General features: G+C 41.1%; 1 protein-coding gene across 1 annotated transcript; it reads right to left on the reverse strand.

The window, feature by feature from the left end:
• Positions 1 to 920: 920 nt before the first annotated feature.
• Positions 921 to 10690, reverse strand: cyba (cytochrome b-245 alpha polypeptide). Its single transcript, NM_001016480.2, has 6 exons — positions 10617 to 10690; positions 6014 to 6083; positions 5100 to 5174; positions 3729 to 3812; positions 3303 to 3384; positions 921 to 1452 (listed from the first exon to the last, which is right to left on the reverse strand). The coding sequence occupies exons 1-6, from the start codon at positions 10672 to 10674 to the stop codon at positions 1258 to 1260; spliced, it is 564 nt and encodes a 187-aa protein (NP_001016480.1). The 5' UTR covers positions 10675 to 10690; the 3' UTR covers positions 921 to 1257.
• Positions 10691 to 14308: the final 3618 nt, after the last annotated feature.

Consider the following 14308-nt stretch of genomic DNA (forward strand, 5'->3'; position numbering starts at 1 on the left):
TACAGCTGCAAAAGTTTTCTATTTCTGCATTATTTGAAATGCTGCCAGGGGAGGAGGGACTAAAACACAGATGTTACAAACTGTAAGCACTTCTCCATAGCTTACAGACAGCATGCAGTACATTAAAAATAATGAAAATGCTGCACATTTTTTAATTGATGTATATTGCAAAGTTGCTTAAGTTGTGTTTGTCTGGAGTTCCGCTTTAAGCAAAGAAACAATTCCTAAGTGATCCTAATAGAAAGGAGAATTGGTGGGGTACCTCTGCCAGGAGATAAAACTCTTTAAAGGAGAAGGAAAGGCTAAGTCACTTGGGGGTGCCAAAATGTTAGGCACCTCCAAGTGACTTTAATCGCTTACCTCGTACCCCGGACTGGTGCCCCTGTTAGGAGAGAACAGCACCAGCCCGGGGTCGGCTTTTCACTCTACTGCGCATGCGCCTGTCTTTAGTCATTCCAAAACGCAGGCGGAAGGAGGAAGCGATCCGCTCCAGGTGCCCCGGGCTGGTGCTGTTTTCTCCTAACAGGGGCACCAGCCCGGGGTACAAGGTAAGCGATTTAAGTCACTTGGGGGTGCTTAACATTTTGGCACCCCCAAGTGACTTTGCTTTCCTTGTCCTTTAACTATGGTATCCTGCTAATACCTTGAAATGCACAGGTCAGTAAAGAGCAATGGTCTGATGAGCAGCTGATACAGTTATATGGTTGGGTGGGTCCTTCCCTTGTTCTCTGGAAGCAGACACGCACAAGTGTGGCACAAGACTTGAAAGCTTCATTTCCACATCAAAGGATTATAAAGGGCACCACTTAATTATACAATGCAGGTACTCTTCAAATATTTGGAACACAAAGGTATGCAGCACATTATATTTATATATATATATATATATATATATATATATGTGCAAATGAGCCACACAGTTTTACTAGTAAAAGGTATGCATTTATTATTAAAGCAGCTAGAAATGTTAATACATTCAGATACATGACCACTGACTGATGACTGACTTACTGTATGCACAGACAGAGGACAAATATGTGTCTACCACTTGTAACAAGAATATGGCGGCCAAATAATGTGTCGCCAGGCAAGGCTGAGAAATCCGGTATATAAAATCATACGTTTAAAAATATATACAAAAGCTAGATTGTTTTTAATGGCTATATTATATACATAGTGGTTGTGAGCAAAAAGAAGACTGTAAGGTCTGTCGTATAAAAAAAAAAAAAAAAAAGGTTGTTCAGAAGGGAAAAGACATCATACATTATCTGTGACAGGAATAGGGTTAACATGGCCCCCTCCCACTGAAACCTCATCGGCCTGTTTTCTTCGCACCTCTGCTGGAGGCCGTGGAGGTGGGTTCTCTGGGGGTCGTTTAATTGTTTCTCCGGCTCTTGGCTTTGGTTCTGCTTGCTTCTCAATAGGACGCCATTCCTCCCCACGAATGGCCGCCTGTGGGTGTAAGATAATTCATTGTTTTAACTTGATCTCTCATTAATTAACAAATACCTAACCTACCTCACCACCACTCAATAACCAGCATTCTTGTTAAAGGTGCGGTTGACCTTTAAATTAATTTTTAGTGCAATATAGACAGTAATCTTTGCAATTTGGATTATTCAGACTGGAAGATGAAAAGGAAAGGCCTGAACCAAAATCAGTAATAAAAAATAACAATAAAATGGTAGCCTTGCAGAGCAATAACTTTTTTTCTACCAGGATTAGTGACCCCCATTTTAAAGCTGGAAAGAGAAAGTTGAACACAAATAAAAAAAGAAGACCAACTGAAAAGTTGCTAAGATTATACTCTTTAATAAGGCAACATATTACTCCATTATCAAGTTCAAAAGAAGCTGCTTTAGGAGTGTAGGTGCCTAATAAGAACCAGGCAGTAATTAGTTTTGAATTAACTGCCTCAAGTTTAGAAATAAAAGCAATGATTCTATTGGTTGCTACTGGCAACTTCACTTAAATGAGCCCTTAAAGTTTAAGTATGCTCACAGACTAACTAGTAACTGAGGATAAAATATTAAACGGTTATCGGGTGGTTCAGAGATCTGTCGATGCGCCACATTGAGCAGCAGATGAGGAAGTAAAGAGCAACTTCTCTTCACTTCCTGCTGTTCCAAAAGTTTATGCTCCTTGCACAACTGATAGAACAATAGAGGGGCAGCCATACCATGTATGGCCCCTCGTATGTTCTCCATCTGTTTAGCCTCCTTGGACAGGTTTAGTGATGCAATTAACGCAAGAAGATTGCATTAAGAATTGCACCTGATCTGTGTAAATTTGGCTCCATTAGGGTTGATTCACTAAGCATTATCACATGTTTTTTTTGCGTTAAAATTGACACGAAAAAAAACGAGCAATTTGCTAAAGTATTATCACATACGTTAAGTCGCATACCGCATGCATTAAATAGCGCGCAACCGAATGCATTAATTTCAATGCATTGCGTTAATTCTCGCATAAAAATAATACTAACGCATGATTCACAAACACTTAGACACGCTAAATATCGCATAAGTCTGTGCGAAAATTAACACCTACTTGGGGCAGGCGGTTATTATAGAAAAGTACAGTTCATGAGCTTTTGGCAACACAATATGGACTTTGCAGTGTTATTTATTCAAGTCTGTGTTGGCCCTAGAGTGATGTAGCCTCCAGTTTGCAGGGAATGGTCATTTTCAGAACAGTAGTTTTTCAAAAGTAATGGCGTGTATGGTTAATGTGGCGTGCGTTTTTCGCACGCGGTGACAATTTGTGTTAATTAGCGCGCATTGCGTCAAATACCGCACTAAAATAGTCTTCGTGACTTAACGCAAACAGCAAAGCAACTAAATTAACGCAAGTATCCCTTTAGTGAATTGTGCGTTAAGACGCGAAAAATAAGACAAATAAGAAAAATAACATTTTTAATGCATGCTATAAATAGCGCTTGTTTTAACGCACCTTAGTGAATCAACCCTATTGTCTTTGATCCTGCAATTGAAGCTGGAAGTTTAAATACAGTTTTTGAAGCACCAAGACCCCCTTTAAGAAGGTGCAAATGTCACTGTGAATGTGAGTTTGATAACTGTTGCTGATTTTTTACCTATACATAAGTTTACTTTCAACAAAAAAAAAAGTTTCATTCTAATAGAACTGTGACCATTTTTCTTACAGCCCTATTTATAAAATACCATGATGTCCACTCACTACCAGCTTACCCCTGGTAAAACCCTAAAATTTCCTATGGGAAGATAAAGAATTTTTTGAGAAAAATCATCCTGTTGAAATGTATTGTTCACCAGTTGACTCACCAGAAAGTAGATGATGCTGGCAATGCCAAGACACACGGTACCCAAGATAGTGGATAGTATAAACCCTCCAGGTACTGCCAGTCTGTTGGGTGAAAAAAAGATTGTTATAGATCTAATATCTCAATTAGCACAACATATTATATCCAGTTAGCCAATACACCCAATGCAAGATGGCCTTAAACCAATACAAGTCCAGATGTCAACAAGGTATTGAATTCCCATATTGTTAGTAGTATAAGTACAATTAACTTAGTAAGATGAATGATTTGACTAGATAATTAAGCTGGATGATGGAAGTTGTTGCACAAGAACCTTGTAAGAAACAATGACTGTTAAATATCATAAGTGGTAGTTGGCACACAGCCTGCAAATCCTATTCTCATGGCACAAACGCAAGGATCAGACATCTTGGGTGCAAATACTTACCCTGCATGGAGGATGGCACGGACATAGTAATTTCGTGTGAGGGGCCCAAAAAGTTTAACTACAGCTGCCAAGTACTTCTGACCACTGTGACAAGATCAAAAGAAAAATATCAGTAACATTATCAGTTCTACTGCTCAGCACACATTTTCCACCCTGCCAGTAAGTGAATAGAATAAACCACCCAGCCTGAATATTGAATGTTCACATCTGCACCACAGTTAAATATGTCATGTTTTGTGCATACAGTAAGACAGAGGCATGCAAAATGGGCAGTTTAAGTAGAGGCAGGAGAGGCACCTTTTACAGGCTGCAAGTATCAGAATGGTCCCTTGAAGAAAAACAGTAGTCAGATTATCAGTGTTTCAGTTTTTAGATAATCCCCAAAGCCTTCAGTAGGTTACCAGCATTATGTGACATTACAGTGCTCCTGTTAGTGTCACTGCATGTTACTGTATGTGGATATGGACAGAACTACCCCTAAACAGACTGCAATGGGAGATTTAACTTACAGAAGCAGCAGTAGGGAAAGTAGGAGCAGTTGTTTCAAAGCAATTGCAATTTACAATCAATATACTGTTTCTTTGTCTTATGATCTAAAGAAGGTAGCGCAAAATAAACAGCTATTTAAAGTCCTGCAGTAGCTTTGGTACTAGTGCGAAATTATCAGCACTGCAGAAGGATATACAGGTAGTACCGTATATACTCGAGTATAAGCCAAGTTACCTAATTTTACCTAAGAAAACTTTAAAAACTTATTGGCTCGAGTATAAGCCTAGGGTGGGAAATGCAGCAGCTACTGCTAAGTTTTAATAATCAAAATAAATACCAATAAAATTACATTCATTCAGGCATCAGTGGGGTATATGTTTTTCAATATTTATTTCAAAGAAAAACAGTAAACTAGCTTTGTAAGTGGAGAAGAGGGTCAACAAAAACATTAAGAGTACTACCCCATGCTCTTTGCACATTGGCAAACTGGCAGCAGACCCAGTCCCAGAGGGATGTAAGGGGAAATAAGTATTGCTAGTGGGAGCCTAGGCCAGGGCACTGGAGGGTCTGGTTGCAGGTGGCCTAATTTGCACACAAAGGAGAGAGGGTACTAGTCTAGAGGGACCCATGGCACCCGAGTATAAGCCGAGGGTGACTTTTTTCAGCACATTTTGGGTGCTTATACTCGAGTATATACAGTAAGTAGATTTGCAAAGCACAAGCTCCACCATCCTTCCTTGAGACCATAAAGCCATCATATGTTTTCCTATAGGAAAGCCTATCATTACACATGTATTACATATTAGGTAATACATAAGCAATATTTTCAGTTAATACATTTTCTGAATGACCAGCAATGCTGTATGGATACTCAGCACTTACCATCTCTCCATTGTGGAACCCTTCTTTCTTTTGCTTCGGGGATATTCAAGCAGAGTTATGAATACACCAGCAGCACTGAAAAGGGAAGTTAAGGATTCCTGGTACATAGCACTGCATTATACTAAATAAAGTTTAACCTTGGGGTAAAGCATGTCAGAACCACAGGGCTTATTTTGTAACAGGAAACGCACTGTGCTGTTTCATTCCTCTTTTAGTCTTCCTACATGTTTCATACATTAGCCACCTTCATCCCCCCTTCCACTTCCAGTATTTGTGTTAACTCCTCATTTAATATGTTATGTAATTAACTGAATTAACTGTGGCTCTTACGGCATAATAAACCACCATCCAATTTTAATATATAATACACTAATGGAAATAGTTAATGATGGGCTCAAAACCAGAATTCACCTCACAGCACAAACAGTGCTGATTCCTTCATGCCTAAGGAAAATTACTTTCATAGCACTTCATGGCAATATATACACATGGCAATATATAGAAGTAGTTTATTGGTCTGACAGGTTGGCTCCAATATAGTTTTTGTCAAAGACAAAAAAACAGAAAGGGGTTGAACAGTGTAAAGGAATGCTAACAAAGAACCCTGGAATTATCCTTGGCAGCACACAGATCTATTAATTAGCAGGATAGGGATAATTACTAGTAACCAAAAAGCAACTGAACACTCTGGATAAAAGAAAATAATTTGGAAAGGTCGCAGATAAGATATGTTACAGATAGGCCCCACCCAGGAAGGTCTGATTATAGGTCAGACCAAGCTGAATCAGGCAAGCAATGGATCACATCCCTGTTGTGCCCTCTCGCCAACACAGTGTCGTTTGTGTGTGTAAATGTTTCAATCATGTAAATTAATGTGTGGCACGATTGACAGTCCAATGGTTGTAAAAGGATACACGCCATATGCTCCAAATTGCCAGCCTTTAAATTGTCCGGCCACTGCAACAATGCCTCCAGTAAGAAGGACTGCAAAAGAGAAATACAGGAATTATAAGCAATAGTACTGTAAGCTCTGTCCAAAGAAAGTTCATGTATAAACTTTCTATTTGTGTATATATATGGGCAGTATCCCTTTGGCCAGAATCCCACCCACACCAGTAACTGAATGTTGTAGACCTGGCATATTTTGTCACACCCATTCACATTAATTTCCATAAACTAACTGCTGACTTGCACCCCTTTTGTAGCATTGTAGGGTAACTTAATGCCATTTGTTGGCATTACAGTGCAATCACACTTATAATATGGCATTACAGGGAACACTTAGACCAGTCTGGCATCCTTGTCACTGAGGGTACTTCAGCCAGACTAATAACAGCATGGGTTAATTACCTGAGATACATTTTGCACGTATTACCTTGTATAGCAGGTTTATGACACACACAGAAATGGTGAAAGTTTTTATATCACAAAAGAAAATAAAAGAGAAGAAAAGGTCAGTATTATTTTTGGTTTATGAAAAAAGATTCCTAGACTGCTTTGTGGTTGGATTCCTCAGATGTCTCCTAATCTCACTGCTTTGTTTTGTAGGTTGGGTCATTGTTACAGTCTGATCAGATGCAGGTTGTGTCTCTTAACAATCTGCAACCTAATGTTATAAAGTTACATAGTTCATTTGGGTTTAAAAGCAACCAAAGTTCCACCCCTTCAAACAAATCCGGTGCACTTATACACACCTACCTATCCTGAATACAGATAGAATCACTATTTACATTTTCTAACATGTTATAGACTTCTTTATGTACTATATATACTAATGAATGTCCAAAATTATCTGCCCCATAGCATCAGTCTTTAATAAGCTTTACTGTTCCTTTAAAAGGCAACTAAAAGGGCCATGTCAGAGATAGAGTAGCCCCACAATGCAATAAAGAAATACATCTGCAAGGTTGCAGTTTGCACCAAAAGCCCCTTGTGTGTCATGTATCACAGATTACATTGGCAAGGGTTGTAGGAAGCTTAAGTAGGGTTGCCAACATACAAGTGGGGTGGTATATAAGAAGGATGATGATTTAGGGGCTATACAGTAACTGCTATTGTATTGCTTATACTAAAAATCCTTTTGCCCAACAAACTCCCCACTCTGCACGTCTCACTTCTTTCAAAACCCTTTCCTCTGGGTTTCCATTGCACTTGTCTCAAGGTGGAAGTAACATAGAGCCAGGATATTGCCTCAAGAATATCTCTCCCCTGTGAAGCAACAGCTCCTTCCTCTGCATCTGAAACTGCTTAACGTCTAGCTACAAAATGTGCAACTTTGCTACCAGGATGCTAAGAAACCTGCATACAGGCCGTGGCCAAGGAGAATAAGATCATTATTGTCTTAGAGAGGACGTTAACTCAAAAACAGAAATTTGCATTATGTTCATTAAAAATAGAAAAATTGTAAAATAAATGCCATTGATATTGAATGTCTGTCTCCATCTGCACTACTGGTTCTGTCTCTTGAAACAATGTAGCAGTAGTCAGCCTTGTATGCTTCTTTGCAGATCATTGCTACATTGTTTCAAAAGTCAGGACCATCAGGGTAGAGAATAGAAAGAGACAGAAAGATCAGACAAATTCTTTCCATAGTGATTTCATATACAAATCAGTTTAAAACCACAGGAAGTTTGTAACTAATGCATATACAGTATTTCCTTTCATTGGGCAAAACTGTATTTTTGGGTTTACATCCCCTTACTATACAGCTGCTAAGGTGCGCAAAATGATGCACATTAAAGGGCACATTACATGAGGTGATGCATTTACTATTTAAGAATATATGTTCATATGTGTATGTAGTGATATAGCCTGTGAAAAGTATCTCTAATTGAGTATAATTGAATGCAACAGTAAAAGCTTTGAGATTGCTATGGATTGCTATGAAATGTTTTCTTGCAGATGCAAATTCACCATAAAGAATAATTGCTTAGTGTACAAATTACATTTAATAAGGAGGGACAAATAAATATATATGTCATTCTTTGCTCACTGTGGCTTTTGTCTTTGTGATGTTTTATTTCCCTCGCTATCTATATACACTCTATTAGGTTATTTTTGTCTGTATGTCTCCATAACAACATTTACAGTCTATCCAGTGGCACTGTAGAATGTCTTTATGTTTTATAGATATTGTAGGGGTCATACACAATGCAGAACGCCGTGTGCAATGCTCAAAGTGCAAAAAAAAAGCACATTGCATTCCACAATTTTTTGTAGCACTCTATTAGAGGGGAAGACCAACGGCCTGCCCCTCTAATAGAGTGCTGCCAGCATTCTACCCATGAAGCAGGCAGGGGGAAGCATTTAGGCATCCCCACTCTCACACCCTACTTGACCCCCAACTTGCATGCCATGACATTGCATGTAAACAAAGTATTTTCATTTTCTCGTTTCCTTGTTCCATTTTTGTTTGACACAAATAAAGATTGTGCTACTTTTGCAGCTTGGTTGTTTTTCCTTTATCTGAAGCAACTGACACATTCACTTTAGGTGAAAAGAAGCACGAATGTCTGACATTTACTAAAAAGTCTGAAAGAACTGAAAAAGTACGCACATGAAAAACTGCAACTTTTTTGAGTTGTCACACCAAAACCTTGACTTTTTTAAAACCAATGTCAAAAATCTGAAAACTGGCAAATTGTTGGATTTGGATTTTTAGCCATTTTGTCGCATAGTACATCTAGAAAAATTTGCAAATTTTTTTTCTGCAACTTTTAGCGCCAAAAAATCTGAATCAGAAAAAAAAATCAAACGTTAATAAATGGCCCCCTAAGTATCTGTGGCTTTGACCTATGAATGCAGTTGATAATAATATAATTCAAAACTGCATTAAGGTGGCCATGCATGGGCAGCTTTCAGCTGCTGTTTTACGTCCTTCAGACCGATTCGGCAGCTTATCTCCCCATTTATGGGCATCCCTAATGGGCCTACCCGACTGGCCGAAAATTGGCTAGGTTTGACTTTCCCATCGGATCTGATGGTACCTATGCTTGCCGTTATAGTTCGATAGTTTGGCCCTAGGGCCAGAATGCCAGAAAAAACCCTGCCTATACAATACTGAGAATTTCCCCAGCTAAAACACAGGTAGAGACCGTTATCAGTAAATGATCAGCATTGTCTTTTTCTGTAGCTTTAACAAGTAGCTGCTACTGATAGCTCCATGTGTCTTCACCCTTAGGGCTCTGGTACACGGGGAGATTAGTCGCCCGCGGCAAAACTCCCTGCTCGCGGGCGACTAATCTCCCCGAGTTGCCTTCCCTCTGCCATCCCACCGGCGAACATGTAAGTCGCCGGCGGGATGGCAGACGCGGCGAGGCGATTTCGGGAAATCGCCGAAAAAGCCTCGCGAGTCTTTTTCGGCGATTTGCGCGAAATCGCGCCGCCGCGTCTGCCATCCCGCCGGCGACTTACATGTTCGCCGGTGGGATGGCAGAGGGAAGGCAACTCGGGGAGATTAGTCGCCCGCGAGCAGGGAGTTTTGCCGCGGGCGACTAATCTCCCCGTGTACCAGAGCCCTTAAGCATGCCACATAGTAGCTGGCTGTAGGAAAGCTTTGTGTACAAGTTAGTTGTGAATAATACATGCACATATTCTGAGCACCTACAAATATTGGCTGCATAGTGGGAAAATATTTTGATTACCCAGTTTTCTTGTACATTAACCCAGCATTATTTGGGGATTTAGGTAGCCACTCAGACCTGGTTGCAATACCTGCTTTCATGGCACATATAATTTCCAAACTGTAGGGCAATCCCTGGTTTGGCAAGGGCTGGGGGTGCTCAACCAAAGTACCGAATAGTGTGAAATTTGGGGAGAATGCCCCTAAATGCTTAGCATAAATATCAAATAGAGTGTTATAAAGTGTGTATTGATAGGGCAAGAGAGACTGGGAAGGTTACAAATGGATATTTCTATATAGTTGAGGCTATATTGCAACACAGCAGGTGACACCAAAATGTGTCAGTCCCTAGTTCAGGGATCAGTGCAGATATGAGGCGTGGTGGGGAGTTTTGTGTAAACTTCTCAGTAATTTCAGCTTCCTCATTTCACTTCCTTCTTGAAATATTAATATTGCATTAGGCTCATTACTGTGCAATATGCACAACGAACACTTCTTTAGAATCAGAGATACCTAACATTCATTGTACATAGCAATCTTATGTGTGCTGCGGACTGTAACAGTTTCTAAGCAACTGAGCGAATTCATTTTCTGTTTTAAAAAAATCACAGGACAGTCCTAACCACAGTGTATCTTTTACAATGCATCATTAACCAGTGGCATTTGGGCTGAGCAACACTACTCTATAGCACCCCCCTGACAGACTTCAGCTGTTGCTGGAATTTGGTAGTTGTAGTTCAGCAACATCTGGATGACTAGCTAGCCTAGAAAACAACAGGTTAACAAAGTAGCAACACTATGAGAGTGGCAGTCACACATCAGACGTCCTCTGGGGATTAATTGTTGTGTGAAACAACACAGATCAGTAGCATTGCTCTTCAGAAGTAGATACTTACTCAGTCCAGATGCCAAGGCTTGTTCGTTTGCCCACATTGCCCATTCTATCTGTCCCATTTTCAGAGGTGTCCAGCGAGCCTGGTACAGCAGCACTGCTCACGCAGACAGAAGAGGGAATACTTCCTTCTCTAAAAAAGAGGCAATCAGATATACGTACCCAGCCTCCTCCCACACAGCCAGAGGTCTCCTCCTTCATACACACCTTCTTCCCCCAGCTGAGACACAACACCCTCCCACAGTGCTTCCAGGCTCAACAAAGGAGAACTACATTGTGGATACTTGATTTTTATTTAGGCAGAAAAATATATATGGTATGACTAATTCTTAAACACTTACAGCACTAAAATGTTTATCATAGGAATTTCTGTCACCTTTGTAATACCTTTGGGACATATGCCAACTGCCAGCAGTCATCTGGGACTATCCCTTTTTTATTTTTGTTCCTGGAATGTCCCAAAGGTTTTAAAACTGACTAACTTCCTTATATGGAATAAAAAGCTGTCAAGGGGGGTAAAAAAATTGAGTGCCCCAAGCACCCAAAAGAGCTTTTTTTTTTTGTTGCCAATATTTCAATGTAGCGTTTTCTGTAAGTTTCTGTAACCATGTCACTACTCTCTCTGGCACCCCTGATAATATTACATTTAGGACTATCTGCTTTTCTCCAATAAAATACTTATGTATATTAGTCTTAACTCCTATTAATGACTTTAGCATTAATAGCATTTTTTACCAGCCAGGAAGCAACACTATTTATTCTGTGATGCTCACATGTTGGCACATAACAAAATGAGAAACTGTGTGGTGAAATGGGGTGAGGCTCCCCCTAGTAAGACCTAGGAATACACCTATAGGTGGCCACACTATGAGCAATAATACTGCACACACCAATTCTAATAAACCCAATCTAACATTAAAGGGAAATTTATACAGAAAACACTTCAAACAAAATGGAAAATAGATAGTAAGCTCTTTTAGGCAGGGCCCTCTTTACCTCTTGTATGTTTTATCTGCTGCTTTGTATGTAAAACTCTATGTTTAATGTATATACCCATTAATTGTACAGCACTGAGAAATATGTTGGTTCTTTCTAAATATACAATGATAATAATAAGTACCTAAATAACCTAACCAGCAGTTATCTCACTAACTGAAATCAATTACTCAGTCCATTAGATAAGCAACACTTTCACCAATAATCAATAAGAAATCCCAGAAAGTCTTTGTAAATGTTCAACTTATAGTCACATTATGGATATTCACTTTGTGTGTGTGAATATTGTGTGGTACTCCCAACCCACTTTAAAGTCCAGCACTTACATGTTTGACTGGCAGCCCTTTACAGATATCCCAGTGGGGGCCTCCAGCAGGTGGTTGTTTCTCCATCCAGACTTCTTGAGTATGGGTTAACCCAGAGTTCACACTGTATCAGTCTGTTCCAAACAGTCTCTTTCCCTTGCTCCGAGGGCTTTTCAGCTCCAGCCTTTTAAGCCTGACTTTGATTGATCAGAATTGTAAAGTGACCCCATTATTCAGCAATAAACTTCCACTCTTATTTATTTACCTATAGCTATTCTGCTAAGGCTAATGCCCCACAGAGAGATGAGTCCCCTTCTATAAATCTGTGCTACCACAGACGACTAATCTCCCGGAGGTGCCTTTCCGCCGGCAACAAAGTGGATTGCGGTGGAAAGGCATACACGTTGCTTCTTTCTTCCAAAGCTGCGCAAAGTTTCTTCTTGCAGGTAACTCCACATATCTTTGGAAAAACCTTTCCATCATGCGATTCACTTGCTTTCCACCAGTGATCCACTTTGTTGCCAGTGGAAAGGCATTTTGGGGAGATTAGACACCTGAGGTAGCAGAGATTTAGAGCAGTGGCACACGGGGAGATTAGTCACCCCCTGGCAAATCTTCAATGTCGCGGGCAACTAATCTCCCCACAATGCCACCCCACCAGCTAAAATGTAAATCGCCAGTGGGATGGCATAAGCGTTGTTGCGATGTCCCGAAGAGGCCCGAAGTTTCCTTTCAAGACACTTGAGTGTGCCACTGCCCTTATCGCTGGCAACTAATCACTCCATGGGGGATTAGTCTAAAGAGAATTTGGTTTAAGCCTAATAATGCCAATTTGCATAGGAAACATTTCAAATACTTGTACTCATTTATGTTGGACCATTTCTCCCTTTTTAACTGGAAGGGGGTGGCATCCCTTTTTCCGCATGCATGGTGAGGGTCTCCTTCATAATGTACCCAAATTTGTAAGTAGTTTAGCCCGAGTACGCCTGTAGTGTACTAAACAAAAGCTGTCCCGTGTTACTTTACTTATCAGGTGCACAAGAGGGTTTACTCTGTTAGGGCTCTGGTACACGGGGAGATTAGTCGCCCGCGGCAAAACTCCCTGCTCGCGGGCGACTAATCTCCCCGAGTTGCCTTCCCTCTGCCATCCCACCGGCGAACATGTAAGTCGCCGGCGGGATGGCAGACGCGGCGGCGCGATTTCGGGAAATCGCCGAAAAAGCCTCGCGAGTCTTTTTCGGCGATTTGCGCGAAATCGCGCCGCCGCGTCTGCCATCCCGCCGGCGACTTACATGTTCGCCGGTGGGATGGCAGAGGGAAGGCAACTCGGGGAGATTAGTCGCCCGCGAGCAGGGAGTTTTGCCGCGGGCGACTAATCTCCCAGTGTACCAGAGCCCTTACTGCCCATAAAATAACATGCACTTGCATCACATTACAGGTAATCTTTTTAGTTCTCTCTCACATAAGGGCTGTGACAGATGGGGAGATAGTGGCCGCGTGACAAATCTCGAGGCCAACTAATGTCCCTGAAATGCCATCCCGCTGGCTAGAATGTAAATTGCCGGTGAGATGGCATATGCGGTGCTGAAATCGCCGAAGTTTCCCCTCAAAGCAACTTCGGTGATTTCTGCAAATCGCCACGCGCATTTGCCATCCCACCGGCAATTTACATTCTAGCCGGTGGGATGGCATTTCAGGGAGATTTGGTCTGTCACAGCCCTAAGAGGGTGCTACTGGCTCTGTCTATAAATTAAAAAAGGGTTTTATTTTTGAATTGGGAAACCCCTACTGGGAGTGTTGGAGGAACCCCTACTGGGCTCTATAACGTGTGGATTTCCTAGTTAAACATTTTTCTACCAGCCATTGATAACTATTTTTTTCCTGTTATTTAATATAGTGCCATCACATTTCTGCAGCGCATTACAGAAATGATACATTATTCACACCAGTCCCTGCCCCAGTGGAGCTTACAATCTAAGGTCCCTATGGCATTCACACACTATGGTCAATTTAGTTAGAAGTCAGTTAAAGGAAGAGTAACACCAAAAAGTGAAAGTAATTAGATTATAATGTACTGTGCCCTGCACTGGTGTGTTTACCTAAGAATGTTTATATAAACAAAGCTGCTGTGTAGCCACGGGGCCAACCATTAGGAAGGTGACAGACGGGGAGATTAGTCGCTCCGCGAAAAATCTTCATTGCCGCGGGGGACTAATCTCCCCGCAATGCCATCCCACCAGCAAGAATGTAGATCGCTGGTGGGATGGCATATGCGTTGCTGCGATTTCTGAAGTCAACCGAAGTTGCCTTGAGAGGAAATTGCCTTCTGGAAATCGCAGCGACGCGTATTCCATCCCACCGGCGATTTACATTCTTGCCAGTGGAATGGCATTTC

This window comes from Xenopus tropicalis, chromosome 4 (assembly GCF_000004195.4).
Source record: "Xenopus tropicalis strain Nigerian chromosome 4, UCB_Xtro_10.0, whole genome shotgun sequence".
In the NCBI taxonomy this organism is placed as follows: domain Eukaryota; kingdom Metazoa; phylum Chordata; class Amphibia; order Anura; family Pipidae; genus Xenopus; species Xenopus tropicalis.